The sequence below is a fragment of the Sebastes umbrosus genome, chromosome 17 (assembly GCF_015220745.1).
Source record: "Sebastes umbrosus isolate fSebUmb1 chromosome 17, fSebUmb1.pri, whole genome shotgun sequence".
Lineage (NCBI taxonomy): Eukaryota > Metazoa > Chordata > Actinopteri > Perciformes > Sebastidae > Sebastes > Sebastes umbrosus.
In genome coordinates, this window is record NC_051285.1 from 11415994 (window position 1) to 11431632 (window position 15639).

The 15639-nt window shown below is 42.8% G+C and overlaps 1 protein-coding gene across 1 annotated transcript; it reads right to left on the reverse strand.

Moving 5' to 3' along the window:
* Nucleotides 1–925: 925 nt before the first annotated feature.
* LOC119476296 (endosialin-like) lies at nucleotides 926–6791 on the reverse strand. Its single transcript, XM_037749692.1, has 2 exons — nucleotides 4892–6791; nucleotides 926–3042 (listed from the first exon to the last, which is right to left on the reverse strand). Exons 1-2 carry the CDS (start codon nucleotides 5316–5318, stop codon nucleotides 1340–1342), a joined length of 2130 nt encoding a protein of 709 aa, XP_037605620.1. The 5' UTR covers nucleotides 5319–6791; the 3' UTR covers nucleotides 926–1339.
* Nucleotides 6792–15639: the final 8848 nt, after the last annotated feature.

The window sequence follows — 15639 nt, forward strand, 5'->3', positions numbered from 1 at the left end:
ATTGCTTTATGGTGGATATGTGGATATGTACAGTACATTCATGTATACATGTCAGTATACAGTATATAAAGAACAGTGGTTTAGCTGTACTGTACATACTGTTACTAGCTAGAAGCTGATTTACAGCAGAACAGCGACTAGAACAAATGCCTTAACATTCCCAATCTTATAAACCCAGACACTTGTTGCCGAATTTGTGTCCATAAAATAATCCATGTGTACACAGCAACTATCGTTTCTATGATAGAGTTATTAACACTTACTGTGCATGAATTAACTTTATATTACGGGTACGTCGACAACTTCAATCGAGCACGGCTAGCAAATAAAGAGTAATTCGAAAATTCATTTTGCATAGCCTACAATAATTTCCTAGTAAATAACGTTACCGTTTTGCTTCTGTTGCTCTGTGTGCCGCTGTCAGATATGGAGAAGGGGGCGTATCCGTTGTTGTTGCTGTCCTCGTCACATGACATGCCACTGCTGTGCGTTATTGGCTGTTAGGACTTTGTAGGTAAAATGTTAGGACCTATGGTTAGGACTTGTTAGGAATTGTTAGGAATCTGTTAGGAATTGTTAGGACTTGGTTAGGACTTGCTTGAGGGGGGTAGGGAGTGTTTGGAGTTGTTAGGATTTGAGTTAGCAGGCCGATCACTGAAGGTTGTTGAAAATGAAAATAACAAAAGCCTTTAATTTGTTTTTACACACATCTTGGAGCCATAAAATTATAAACACACATTCTTCCCATACACACTTTCACTTGTTCATCCTCTTGATTAGACATTTCTGTTATTACACGGCTTTGTTGAATACTCGATTCTGATTGGACAATCACGGCGTTCTACAGTTTGTTATTTCTTTATAGCAGACCGTTGATATGTATAACAGACCGTTGCTATGGGCGCAGTTCTGATGTCCGTTTTTCTGTTGAATTATTGATTTCTTAAGTAAGTAGCCGTGTAATAAGCGGGATGATGTACAGCCAGCGGGTCATTGTCGTGAAATAAACCTCTTCAGGGCGATGCGAGATCCCTCCGCTCCGCGTGAGGGTGCGGCATCGCGCTGTCAGGGTTTATTTCACAACAATGATCGGCTCGCTGTACATTATCCCTTACTTATAACCTAGATAGGCTTACAAACCACACAGTATTTCATCAGTTTATTGGTTTTATTGAATTGTAAAAACATGAGAAAGTGAATTATTTACAAGGGGTGTGCAACAGAAAGTATTGGTAGAGCCAGTTAGCTATTATATCCACATGGTAGTGACCAGCCCTGCTATACACAAGAGAAAAACATCTGGGCCTTCAACACATCTGTGTGTTGTTTATTTTAGGGTTCATGCTTGGGTTTTGCCGTTCCTCCTGTCGGTAGGCGTTGTGGGGAGTATCCAGCGATAGCAGTTTGAGAAGCTCAGACTCTTGTCCACAGCACAGCTGGTGCAGTAGACGATCCCCAGAGCCAGCATCACTACGAGGAACACACACAGAGGCACCAGCAGGGCCACCAGTAGCCAGCTCTTGTCGTGCTTTTGTTTCCCTGCAGCAGATCCGGCCCCAGCCTCCGCCACGCCGCTGACATCCTCTGTGCCATCCACTTTAGATGGTACGGTCTCAGCTCCCACGCCATCACTAGCTTCTCTACCTTCTTTCTTAGTTTCGGCCTCATTATCAATTTCATTGCCGGTGTTGTATGTTTGCGTTGGGGATGGCGCTGTCTGATATCGCTTTGGTGACAGGGCATCCCATTGGTTCAGGTGATTGTCTGACCCATGAGCCATATCAGGGGAGAGTACTTCAGGTGCGTTTGTCAGCCAGTCAACGTCAAAGTTAGTGTCGGCTTCAAAGTTTGGGTCCGGGGTGAAGGAGGAGGACCAGGGGATATCATCCAAGTCAGGTATGTGAGCGGAGTCACTGGGGTCAGGGGTCAGAGTGGAATACTCTTCATCATCGGGTGAAGGCAGGCAGGTAAGCCCATCTGACTGCAGGTCGTAGCCGTTGTCACAGTAACACTGGTACCCCCCCATATAGTTGAGACACTGCTGTTCGCAGGGCGACTCCCCCACACACTCATCTACGTCTACGCACTCTCCCCCGCTGCCCGACCCGTACCCGGGGTTACACAGGCATGTGAAGGACCCCACTGTGTTTTCACAGAGGCCTTCACAGCTGGCCTCATCAAGGCACTCATCGACGTCCACGCACTCGCCCTCATCGTCTGGCTGGTACCCGGAGTGGCAGGTGCAGTGGAAGGTGCCCGGGATGTTGTTGCACAGTTGCGGGCACGGTTGTTGCAGACATTCGTCTACGTCAGAGCATCTGCGGCCATCTGGACCCATTTGGTAACCTGGCGGGCATGTGCAGCGGATGCCCCGCTGTGTCTCCACACAGTCGTACTCACACCCCATCTCCACGCAGACGTCTTTCATGTGGGGCTCTTCGGTGGGGCCGGCGGAGTCGGCGGGTAAATCAGGTGAGCCAGTTTGGCTCAGGGGATCAGGCTTGCAGGTGTACCCGTCCTCATCTATCATGAAGCCCTCAGAGCAGTAACAGTAGTAGTCCGTGTCTGTGTTCTGGCAGTACTGCTCACAGCCGTGGTCCCCGCTACACCAGTCCTGGTTCTGTGGAGCCGCGCCGGATGAGCAGAGCGGGGCGTCCCTGGACCAGCCCACCGTGTCGTCGTCTCTCTCCATGCACAGCACCGTCTGCTCAGCAGGGTCTGGGCCGTCTGCGGGGCACGGTAGAGCCGCTACAGACCCGTAGGGCACGTGGGTCAGCAGCGTGCTGACGAGGTGAAACGGCGTGGTGTAAACAGCCGGACCACTACCCTCGTCCTCCAGTGGCGAACACATCCCTTTGTAGTTGTACTGGCAAACGTATCCATCCAACGGCAGCGCGCAGGAGCCGTCGACCCACCGGAAATTGTCGCTGCTCTCACGCCCGCTCTCGGAAGTGTGGACGGTCATGGCGACACAGCGAGGGACCGCACAAGTCCCAGGGGTGTCTTCACGGAGCCAGTTGGTGAACTGGCCATCCTGGTCTCCTGTTGGAAAATAAAGACATGGACCAGGTCAGTAAAACTAGAAATTTTTTTTTTTTTTAGATCTATATGACACATTTAAAGTGTTTTAAAGCTGCAATGTGTAGAATTTTTTATGTGAATTTATGACAAAAAAAACAAGTGCAGTCTATGCATTGATGTCACCTCATTCATTGTTATTTTTTTCTGGGTTGGCTCAGTGAGGGACGGGGGGTTATTACTGCATTGCTGTCTGCCACAGTGTATTTTTTAATATCACCACTAGGAGTCGCCAACGTCAGATATTTTCTGGCATACTTTTGTTGCAATAAAACTGAAGTGGTGCCTGTTTGCCTGGATTAAACTCAATACAAAGCTGGTTTTACCACATTAGAATATTTGGGTTGTAGTTTTACAGATGAGTTGCCCTTTTATTAACATATTTTTTCAATTCCGTGAGCACCACAAACATTCACATTTATTGTATTGAAGTGCAGGAAGAAATCTGTACATCAATAGTTAATTAAAACCAAAACTATCCGCATTGCTAGATACCACCATGGATAAATGAGAAAACATGTTTTTTTGTAATTTTGGCAAACCAACCCTTTAAATCATGACAAATGAAAAAAGCAACAACTAAGCTTGCCACATAACTCTTTAAAATGTAATGTCTGCTCTAACTCCAAACCAAGGCAGACACTTTGAGTTATAAAAAAAACAATCTGGCTTTTAGAGGGTGAGGTTTGTGTAATGACTAAATCAGGATGAGGGGTAGCAGCAGTGAGGTCAAAAGGGGATTCAACTTCCTCTGTCGCGCCAGCGCCGTCTCTGTGAAACAAAAGTAGTTAATGTAATAACCAGTCAGTGCAGAGGTATGGAGGCTGTTGGAGAAGTTATAGGGTTGAGGGCCAGCATCATCTATTCATAGGCTCTAGATACAACTGATATCTATGTGTGAGAGTAGTAATATTGAAGTAGGCCTAATGGTTGTAAATGCTGAATCAAGTTTAGTCTATTGTTGTATCATCACAGGTCCATATATGCTTAAAACTAAAATGTATATGGTGAAAAAAAGCCTAAATCTAGCATTAGTTAATTTAGTTTTGTTCATGTTGGGTATTTTATCAAGTTGCTGATTAAAGAGGACCTTTCATGCTTAGTTTAAGGTTCATACTTGTATTTTGGGTTTCTACTGGAACATGTTTACATGCTTTAAAGTTCAGAAAACACTTTATTTTTCTCATACCGGCTGTGCTGCAGCACTTCTTTTCACCCTGTGTCTGAAATGCTCTGTTTGAGCTCCTGCCCCCTTCTGAAAACCCCCCAGTCTGCTCTGATTGGTCAGCTGGCCCACTGTTGTGATTGGTAAACCAAACTCTTTGGACTCCGCTCCAGCTCCACTCTAAATAGCTTTGTTTGAGGGCGTGCCAAACTTGGTGACATCACCACGTTAAAGGCAGGACTTCAATCAAGGCGTTTCAGGCAGTTCAGGAGCAGTGTTTCTGTGAGGGAGAGTATCTCCCTTTGTTGTGGACTTTAGGCTTTGTAACTTTGCAGATCTTTTACATGCACAGAAAACTATATAACACAATAAAGAAAACGGAAAAGCACAAAAGCACAATAGGTCCCCTTTAAATGACTAAAGATTTTTTAACAGATTTAGCCTCGGTTGTACTGACCCACAGTTTTTTTCATTAGATCACAGTCAAAGACTTTGAACTTGGAATTTGAATGCTTAATTGTAAAAAAAAAAAATCTGTTTGGGGGCAATTTTGTCTGAGCTCAGTTATTAAAATTCAATAAAAATGTCTGATATGGTGATGACGGTCAATATTAGGAAAGGTCAAATGTCAAAAAGGTGAGACTTTGCCTGTGACCCAGACGAATCCTCTGAGTGATCGGGTGGATGAGCACTGGCGTGGCGGTCTGTGCAGCCCGATCCAGAGGCGAAGCCTCGACCTGGTCCCCTCGATGGCCGACAGCAGCTCGTGGACCACACCCGCTGCCTCTTGGGTATGCATCGTTGCCAGGGTCCCACCTCGCTCCCGGCAGCTCCGCCCCGCCTCCCTGAAGGTCCTCTTCTGGAGGAAGACGGTGTAGCATCCCTCTTGGTGGCAGAGCGCGTCTTTCTCTGCCAGCGGAGCTTTGGCTGCTGGCTGCTCCGCCTCCGTCTCCTTCAGCCTCTGGCCTTGGCCTCCAGGAGCCAGACAGACCGTCAGCAGCCACAGGACACACAGGAGACTCATGCTGCTACTGCTGCAGCTACTGATGGTCTTTTGCATCCTCCACCAAGACATGAGGTTTAAACTAGGCCAACATTCAAATGAGTACTCCAACCTTACTGTCAAAATAAATAACCTAATAAAGGATTTTCTTATTCAAACAAACCTGACGCAAATCCACCCACTTCAATGAATTTAACAAACTGAACCTTTTTTCTATCCTGTTAAGGTATCTGAATAAATAATTTTGTCTAACTGACCTTTTACTCAAAGTAATCTGAGGCAGATAACTCCAAAACTGACATTGGATTACCTTAATTTACCCAAGCCCTTACACAAATATCCCTGCAGTGCAGTATCGGTCAATCATTCAACAACAAACTGTCAGCACTGGTGCCACAGTTAAGCACAAGATCATATATAAAACTAATAGGAACCAATGCAGTCCAGTGGAATACCCTAGAAAGAGTCCAGTACAGTCCAAAATAAAGTCCAGTGAGGTGCAAGTATAGTCCCGGTGGAATGGAGCAAAATCTGTGAGTCCAGAATGAATTACTCCATATATGAATGTGATGAAATTCAGTGACAGAAAAGCCTCTCCTGTATCTGATCCTGTCGGGGCTTTCTTGCCTCTGCAAAGTTGGCTTTCTGACTGAACCTCAGAAAGAGAGAGAGAGATGGGGGAGGGTGGGATGGAGGGGGGGTGAGGCTACGTAGAGGAAAAAGAATTGTGTGTTTTTTGGAAGAGGGGGCTGGTAAAATGTGTGAGTGTATAAAGGAAGGCTGGAGGGGTTGACGGGTTGGTGTGTGTGTAGCAGAATTGAAAACCCTCAGAGAGTTATGAAAACCATACGGCACCATTCTGTCCCCCTATCATGCCTATGGCTTCAGACTCGTGCACTCTCGTATAAAAACACACACACTCAGGCTGCAAGTAGTGCACGCTGCACAGCATCCACAGGAGTGGAAAGTGTTTGTCAGCTCTGTGAGATGCAGAGATCTTCTCCTCTTTCTTCTTCTTCTTCTACTCTCATATTTCTCTTCCACCTTTTGTCTTTCTGCCTGATCCTCCTGTTCTCTGTCAGCCTCGCATTGTTCTTTTTTGTGTTTCTATATTTGATTCTCTAAACCCATTTGTGCCCTCAACTGATTTTTTAAAACGTCCTTTGTGTTGTCTGGGCTTGCCAAAGCAAAAATGTGTAGAAATTTTCAAAATCAGTCAAACCTTTCTGAAAAGTGAGTTTTACTCATCATACTTTTTTTTTTAACCTTTATTTGACCAGGTGTAAAAAAAACCTCATTGAGATTAAAAATCTCTTTTTTAAGAGTGTCCTGGCAAAGATAGGCAGCAGCACTGTTACAAGGTTGCAGACACTACTATATCTAGTATTTGGGCACATGGGACTACTGTTTTTGCAATAGACTCCATTATATTTTAGGATAGAACAGCAGTCCCATGTGACCAAATACTAAATATAGTATGATAAGAAAATGTTTGTATCTATAGCTGGAAATGAGTTCGCATTTTAGCACTTACGGTTCCCTCGTCTGGAAGTTAATGTTTTTTTTTAATGTTTTTTTTAGTTAGATGCCTGAAATAAGGTCTGTGAGACTTTAACGTTTTGTTTTATGACATAAAATACATCAATAAATACCCCGTCGTGAATTTTGAAGCCTTAATGTGACTTAAAAAAGGCATTTGCTAACAAGTTGGCGAAATGAGACTACTAAAAATCATCACGCCGACTCGTCCTCCGACCGCGGTGTAGTTCGTTTATAGCCTAACGTTAGCTTTTCACTCGCTTGCCACAGAGCATTTTTTCTGGAATAATCCAAAACCCAATGGAGAAATGTCATTGGCTTTTAGTCGAGGGAACCAGGGCGATGCTAACTTCCTGGTTGTCCTACAAAAATACGTCATTCCTGCATTACTCTATATCACGGTTCTGCACATACTGTATATGCTGTGTAAAAAACATTTAATAAACACAATGTTAGTGTTTTTCCTAATTTAAAAAAAAATCCTTACTTTGACTATCAGTAAAAGTGTGATTTTTCATGTGATCTAAAAATGTCAAAGTTGTACTGTTAGATACTTGCTCAAAGTATGTCTGTACCAAATTTCAAGACTTTTTACCAATCAAAACAGATGTGTGGCATTTTTCCTTATCATCCTAAATATAGTCTTTGGGCACAAATTCTTTCTTCATCTCCCCCACTCTTTACTCTTTTTTTCTGCCGCCACCACCCGTCATTCTCTCTTTCTACCGAGTCCATACCAGCTGGAAGTTTTTACAGTTCAATGGAAACATTTGAGTATGGAGCAGGAATACCTGCTGGACTATGCACGTGTGTGTGAGTGAGTTCATTCTTATGCTGTTATACAATAATATCGTACGGGCACAGATGTCTAAGAGTATAGTGTTCTTCAGTGTGTGTGTGGCTACCACTCTGGGGCATCTGGAGGAGAGGAAACAGGAAATGCCAGATGTGCATCAGCCTGACCTCTCAGTAGCTGGGGAGCCGGAGCGTAGACTGGGGGTACCTCCGCTGCCGTCACATGATCCTTCCGCCATGCATGAGCCTGGTGCAAAGTCAAAAGCTGAGTTTGGATATAAAAATATGACCTTTTTAGAGAATACAAAGAATATTAAATGAAGGAGACCGGTCTCTTCTACCACCAGGTATACCTAAACAAAATTCTGGATTTGCACCGGCAGGCTTTATTGCCGCATCAAGGATTGTTATCCGCCATTGGAAGAGCCAGACAAAATCAGGCTTTGCTGAAGGAAAAGTGATGACAGACTCTTTTGAAGCTCTAATCGCAAGCACTAATAATTACCATGGAAAGTTTTATGAAGTTTGGTCGAAGTTTCTGATGTATATAAAGTAGGGCTGTCAAGGTTAACACGTTAACGCGTTAAATTCTAATTTCTTTAACTCATTAACGCAACTTGCGATATTTAGGTTGTAGTGGGCTCAGTTGTAAAGCTAGAGTGAAGATACTGATATCATATGAATCTAGAAAAACCTAAGGAATCCATTGGTGCCAACCATGTCATGTGAAGGAGACTAAATATTGCTCCAAAATTTACGCTATATTTTGGCGAGGAAAAACTGGCTTGACCATTTTCAAAGGGGTCCCTTGACCTCTGACCTCAAGATATGTGAATGAAAATGGGTTCTATGGGTACCCACGAGTCTCCCCTTTACAGACATGCCCACTTTATGATAATAAAATGCAGTTTGGGGCAAGTCGTAGTCAAGTCAGTTGTTGCCTGTTGGGCTTGAGTTCACCATGCTATGATTTGAGCATATTTTTTATGCTAAATGCAGTACCTGTGAGGGTTTCTGGACAATATTTGTCATTGTTATGTGTTGTTAATTGATTTCCAATTATAAACATATACATGCTATTGAATAAAGCATATTTGCCCACTCCTATGTTGATAAGAGTATTAAATTCTTAACCAATCCCCCTTTAAGGTACATTTTGAACAGATAAAAAATCTGGATTAATCCTGATTAACTATGGACAATCATGCAATTAATTGTGAATAAATATTTTAATCAATTGACAGCCCTAATATAACGGAAGGAACCTAACAGGATAATATGCTACCTTGATGACATGCTTATTTATTTATTTATTTTGTTTACCTGTCTCCACATCTTACTGTTTTTTTGTTTTTTTTATTGTACTATTTTTGGTTTTCTTTTGCTTACTTATTTTTTATTGTTCTACTCTAGCAGCTGTTTTAAATTTTAAACTCTAATTACAAAAAAGAATATTAATAGAAGCCATCAGCAGTGAGTCTGAGGATATTACAGATTTAAACAACTGGGCGAAAGACTGTAAATTGTGGTCTACCACACACAAACAAGCTTGATTGTTTGCAACATAAGTGGAAAAGTGCTCGGGAGCAAACAATAGTCCTTCACATAAACGCTCATCACGTCTTCTCTGTGGAAAGTGTGACCTGCCACAAACACAATTGAGGCAGCTTGATGTCATTATTATATGCAGCTTCTCGACGCAGCATGATGAGATGGAAAACTCATGGTGCTGTTTGTGTATAGTTGAATCAGTTAATAGCCGCGGTCCATGTGTGTCCGAGCCTGTGTTCCCTCTGTGTACACCAGATGCGCCGGCTGGCTGTGGTCTGTTGGTTTTGGCACACATAATATATACATTCAAACTATTCAGTAGTCTTTTCCAGTTATGTAACAACCATCGGAACTAGATGGAGAACAAAACCTCAGGATCCCGGAGAACCTAAAGAGCCTTTTGGTCTTGTTCCCCAGCTCTTTCTCCTCCTCCTCCTCCTCATCCCTCATCCTCCTCCTGTTATCCTCTAATTTTCTTGGACTACCCCCATCCTCCTCTCTCCTCTCTCCCTTTCCTTGTTATTCTTTCATCCCCCTTTCTTGTATCCTCCTCCCTTTCCTTATCTTCTCCCCCTCTTCTCTTTTCAGTCTCATTATCTGGGCTCCCGAGTCAGCAATCTCTCCCCCAGAACCCCAACTTTTGCCCCAGTCCTCCCTCACTCTCGGTCTGTTTATTCTATCTGGTTGACCCCACCTCCTCCTGCTCGGACTGCCACGCCCCCTAAGACACATTCCAGAAATGTAATTGATAGAGCAGACAAAACTTCTCCTTTCCATAGTCCTGCACTCCCAATTCCCCTCTTTAACATTAATCTACTTACAGTACCTCCAAGCGGCTCTATCTCCCAACCCAAAGACCTCTAATGGAACATACAGACCTCCTGATTCCCCACCTCCTAGGTCACAGCCTACCGTCTACCTCCTTGACTCCTAGCCACTTGCCACATATCATTACTGGCTCTGATATATTCTTCTGGCTTCCAAGCAGCTGAACTTTACCGTCCAGCTCCAAAGCCCTCTCCATTTCACTTCAACCACTAACTCTATTTTCTAGCAGCTGAATAGCTGTTCTGGATTTGATGTTCTTTGGTGGCCACTGAAGCTTTGGTATCCGGATTGATAACACTTGAATATACACTCTAGGCCCTTTTCTTCACTCACAAAGAACATGTGACATGTATTTAAAAGACTAAAGTCTGAGCTATGCTAGAAAAGAACTAGTTCGACAATGTTGGAAACACAGACTGTATATAAGAAGTGGACGTAGACACCGTGACGTCACCCATTGGTTCGTGGACTGCGGTGTTGAAGTCTTGAATTCGGCATTTTTGCCGTCGCCATCTTGGTTCTTTGCAACCAGAAGTGACACGAGAGGGTGGAGCTAAGTACAACCAAACGCTAAATAAGACATTTTCAGGTGACCAAAAAGGTTATAATTAACTTCAATGAAGTGAAAACACACTGTGAAAGGGTTAAAGTTGTAAGATGAAAACACGGACAACTCCCAGACCGGACAACGGCGTGGTGGCAACCTGTCAATCACGAGGTAGCCACGCCCTAAAGCATACCCTGCTTTATGGTGAAAAGTTGGGAAAAGTTGAACTTTTAGCGGCAAAGTGCGACCAGAAAGGACCCGAAGCCAATCACTATACAGATCCTGTGACTCCTGTGACATGTTGAATGAATTTCTTTCTTGTGTGAACGTAGCCATAGAGAGGAGGGAGATGCAACCACCATTTAAATATAGGGATAACACTAGTGCACATTTTCAGGCAGACGCAAAACGTTCCACATATTTTACAAGCATCAAATCTCTGCCTCTTTGGTAAAGGCTTGTCTTGACTTCCAGCTGAATATAAAGGACTGCCGCTGGTGCCGAGGTCACCAGACATCCACACCGATGTCAAGGAAACTATTTCCTCGCTGTCGTGGGTCAGCGGAGTATTAGACTCGCACCGTTCAGGCCTATTGAACCGTTCGTGCCCTATCAAATAGAGCAGGACACGTCAGTTCTCCCAGTCATTTTTCCCGACCGCTGGTGTCTTATGTCATGCACACACACATGAACACACACACACACACACACACACGCACACACACTGAAGCAATTAGCTGCGGCCTTGTGGTGAAATAACGGAGAGTAGGCATTCCTGGTGATTTTCTGTGGAGTGGAGGAAAAAGTCGATACTTTTATCCACTTCTTCTACAAGGTCCATATGTTTCATCTGTCATAGCAGACATCCATGTGCTCTCCATTCACACCCAGACTGTCAACAAATCCTCGCCACAAATATCTGAGCAGAGGGGGGTCGCTGTCGAATGGATGGATCCAGAAGGAATAACCCCCTGCGAGCCAAAGTCTACAGTTACATGAACCATCAGCTGAAAGAGCTCAGGGACACTTTTAGAGGTATGCTAGTTGGTACGAAGAAGTAGTATACTTCAAAGTTATTTTATGATGCATAAGTAAATATACTAATATCAATGTACTAGTAATATACTTAGTATGTAAGTGTACTACTTCAATACTTCTTGGGACTAAATTGGCCCACTTTTTAGTTTATAAAAGTATACTTTTAAGTGTACTTTAATTGTATGAATAGTAAACTTTGAGTACACAACTAGTTTACATGTAAGTTGTATTTTGTACTGCAACTATACTATGAACTATACTACAAGTGAATGGGTATACTGTTAATAGTTATATACTTGTAGCCGACTTTTTAGTTTATGAAAGCACACTTTCTATCCTATAACTTAGTAATTAGCCAATGATTTATGTGTTATATAAAGAGACTTGCTCTTTTTGCTATTTTACTTGATGTTTTGTGATGATTAAAAAAAAGAAAAAAATGGAGAATTCAAAATCTTGATGAATTGAAGTAAATTCATATGAAAACATCTGTTTACAAACTCTTACACACTTTAATAGACTACTCTATCAAAAAGTAAGCACAACTACAAACCAAGTATTCTTTCCTGTAGGCCTCTAAGGCAAGAATACTTAATTATACTTTTCTTACGTATATCTCGATCAAAATATTAAGTACAAGTATAAGCCAAGTATACTTAGACTTTTCTGTATACTTGTCGGTATAAGGATACTTAAGTACATGTTTATGTTTAAAATAAGTATACTGATAGCACACTTGAAAAAATGTCTATTTGGTAAGGGAACCTTGCTTGCAGCTGTGTCTATATGCATTGTGACCTTTATTAACCTTTATCTAACCTTGAAATAGTTTACTGAGCATGCTTTTCACCCATGTCCTCGTTCCTTCATGCTCAGTCTCACTCATGTCTCAACCTGGGAGCTGCCCAGTAAAAACACAGCAGCTCCAGTGGAACAATGTCAGATTTTCAAGATTGGGAACTGGCAACCAACAGGGGCACTGGGAGGGTTTGGAAAATCTAATTTGTGTCTTCATTTACTGCCTTAAAACAAGATGTAAGTCATTCTCATTTACAAGTATTCTCCCATTCCTTAAACTGGCAAAAAAAAAAAAATGGAGAATGGAAAAAGTGAATATCATTGAACAGCTGCTACTGAATTTCCAGTTAGGAGTCATATGGCAAGTTTAAAACAGACATGGCCGCTGATGGAAACTGCAGTGACCGAGCTCTATCTGTCCAAATGCATTTTTTAGCTGCAAAGGCTTGGGTGACACAAATGCACGATCGTCTGGACTGCAATCAGAAATGTAAAGAGGAACCTCAGACAAACAGAAACTCTGCATGAAATCACCAGAAAACTGAAAAAACTGCTGAGAGGCAGAAAGAGAGATGGAGAGAGCACTGGGAGAGCAGTATTCCTTTTCCAGATGATAGACTCAGCTTTTCCATAGACACGTACACACAGACATCTCGCACTTCTTTGTAGTGTCTTTCATGATGCAGTCATATTTCTCCAGAGACGGAGCCATTTCTTTGTGTGTGTGTAATGGTAAATGCATTAACAGCGGGGAGAAAGGATGACGAAGCCACAAGAAAGGGACGAGACACAAAGGCTCAGAGCAACACAGACAGACAGACAGACAGACGTCGGATGTCCTTTGAGTAAACCCGTCGCACGTCTGACTCCTCTTTGCACTCTTTGTTTCCTCCTATTCTCTCAGGTCTTCTCCTGTTGTAACTCAACATTTTGCACCCCACGTAATCCCTCACGTAACCTGACCTCAATCTTCACGTGTGCCTCACAAAGAAAAAAAACAGCCATTCTCAAAGAAAGTGCAGAAAAACATTAAACTGCAAGACTCAGCATCAGTAAAGGAAGGTAAATCACTCCCAACCACAATTGCCAAAATCTCCTGCAGACCAATTATGTGCAGGAAAGTCAAATAACAGCCTGTTTGTCTTTGCGCTCTATTAGTTCTGCTGTCGTCCTTTCACATGGCTGCCAAACCGGAGGTTGTTACACTTAATCTCAGTGTAATTCTCCGGGAAAAAAAACAGGGGAGGGTAAATAGGTACTGTAATACAGTTGCTTTTTGCAAAAACGGCTGTCAAGCTTGATCCAGAGCAGCAAAGTCCCCCAAATCCCCAAACTCTCAACAGCCAGCAGCTGAAGACTTAGTTGTACTGGAGAGATACCAAGTTGTGACTGGACTGAAATGTATGAAAGCGTATAGGAGAGATGGAGCATGATGGGAAGTCAGCAGTCCATCTTTGAATAAATAAAGATTTGAAAAACACCTCCTTGTTCCCTTTAAACCTTTCCAACATTTCACAGCAACGAGCAGAAGATAAACCTGCAGTTTGTGACCAGATCGGTATAGAAGCAATGAGGAGCTGGTGCTGTTACACACTCGCTGCTCAAACACACAACACACTCCAGATGGCTTAGCATACTGTAAAGACAGGGTAAACAGCAAGTCTGGCTCTGTCCAAAGGTAACAAAATCTGCCTAATAGCACCTCTAAAGTACACTAATTAGCATGTTATGTCTGACTCCTGGAGTCTCAACTGGTTGCCTAGCAATTGATCCCGGCATAGATATAGTTTGGCATGTAACCTTCCATAAAACAATGCGCCATCTTGACCTGTATTTACGTGATGTCCAACCGTATTGGAAACACAGACTGTATAAGAGGTGGACGTAGTCACTGTGACGTCACCCATTGGTTTGTGGACTGCTGTTTTGAAGCCTCGAATTCGTCATTTTGGCCGTCGCCATCTTGGCTAATTGCAACCAGAAGTGACACGAGAGGGGGGAACTAAGTACAACCGAATGCTGAATAGGACATTTTTAGGTGACCAAAAAGTTAACTTTCATGAATTGAAAACACACTGTGAAAGAGGTAAACGGACAACTACCACACCGGACAACGTCATGGTAGCGACCTGTCAATCATAAGGTAGCCACGCCCTAAAGCATACCCTGCTTTATGGTCTATTTGACTCTAAATGGGACCATAATTTACTAAATGAACATCACGCTGTATTGAAGAAGACTTGAAACTAGCGATTGAGAACATAAACTCATGTTTACAATGTTTACTGAGGTAATAAATCAAGTGAGAAGTAGGCTCATTTTCTCATAGACACTATTAGGGATGCACCAATTGTGAAATTCTGGGACGATACTGATACCGATGTTTAAAAAAGCAATTTGGCTGATAGCCGATACCGATGTTTTTGTTATCCATTCCTTTTTTGTGCCAGGGAAACAAAGACGTCTTCATTAAAAAAGAAATAACTGCTGTTTTAAAGTCATTCAGCATTTCATTACACTGTCTTTGAATGAGCACAAATTCAATCTGTTATTCCCACTATACAAAACCCAGCTGAAATAAAAACTCTAAAACCACAAAATGTAAAAAATATTGAGACCAGACATAAAACGATTCAAAGTGTTTGGGTGCATCAAACTCAGGGCAATTAAGTGAAATGAAATATGCATAACTATAGTCTGGAGCTGTCTATGGGAATGTCTTCCCTGGTTTGGGTTGTATACAAAGTTTTTATAATGATCTCATCAGTCTGCCTCATTAATCTTAATTGTCAGACACGACCTTCCACCTCTAAGTCCTAACCCTCTCCTCAACTCTGCTACTCCACATTCTCAATTTCCTCGGGGAATCACTAACGTTTCCTCCGTCCTCCCCCTCCATCTTTCCTCTTCTGTTCTCCTTTATTTTTCTCTTTTCTCTGAATGTCTGCTGGCATTGCCCGTGTTGCTTCTGGCTGCAACAGTTTTTTCTCACAAGCCTGTCTTTCATAGCCTTATTTGTCCTAACAATGTGACTTTACATAGCTGTTTCTCTCCACTTGTGTTGGCCTCTGTGTCTGTGATTCTGTCTGCCTGCTTCTCATCGTCTGCATATGTGTCTTTCTCTGCTGCTGTCTCCTCCGCTGCCGTCCCTTCTCACTCATTCACTTTCACAGTTCATCTGTTTTTCTCTGCCACACACACACTTTCTCTCCCTCTCCGCCAGTGAGAGTTGTACTGGTGTTGTGTTTCAATACAGTAGGAAATATTTTCAGCCATGCAGGAAATGTCTGACGTGCT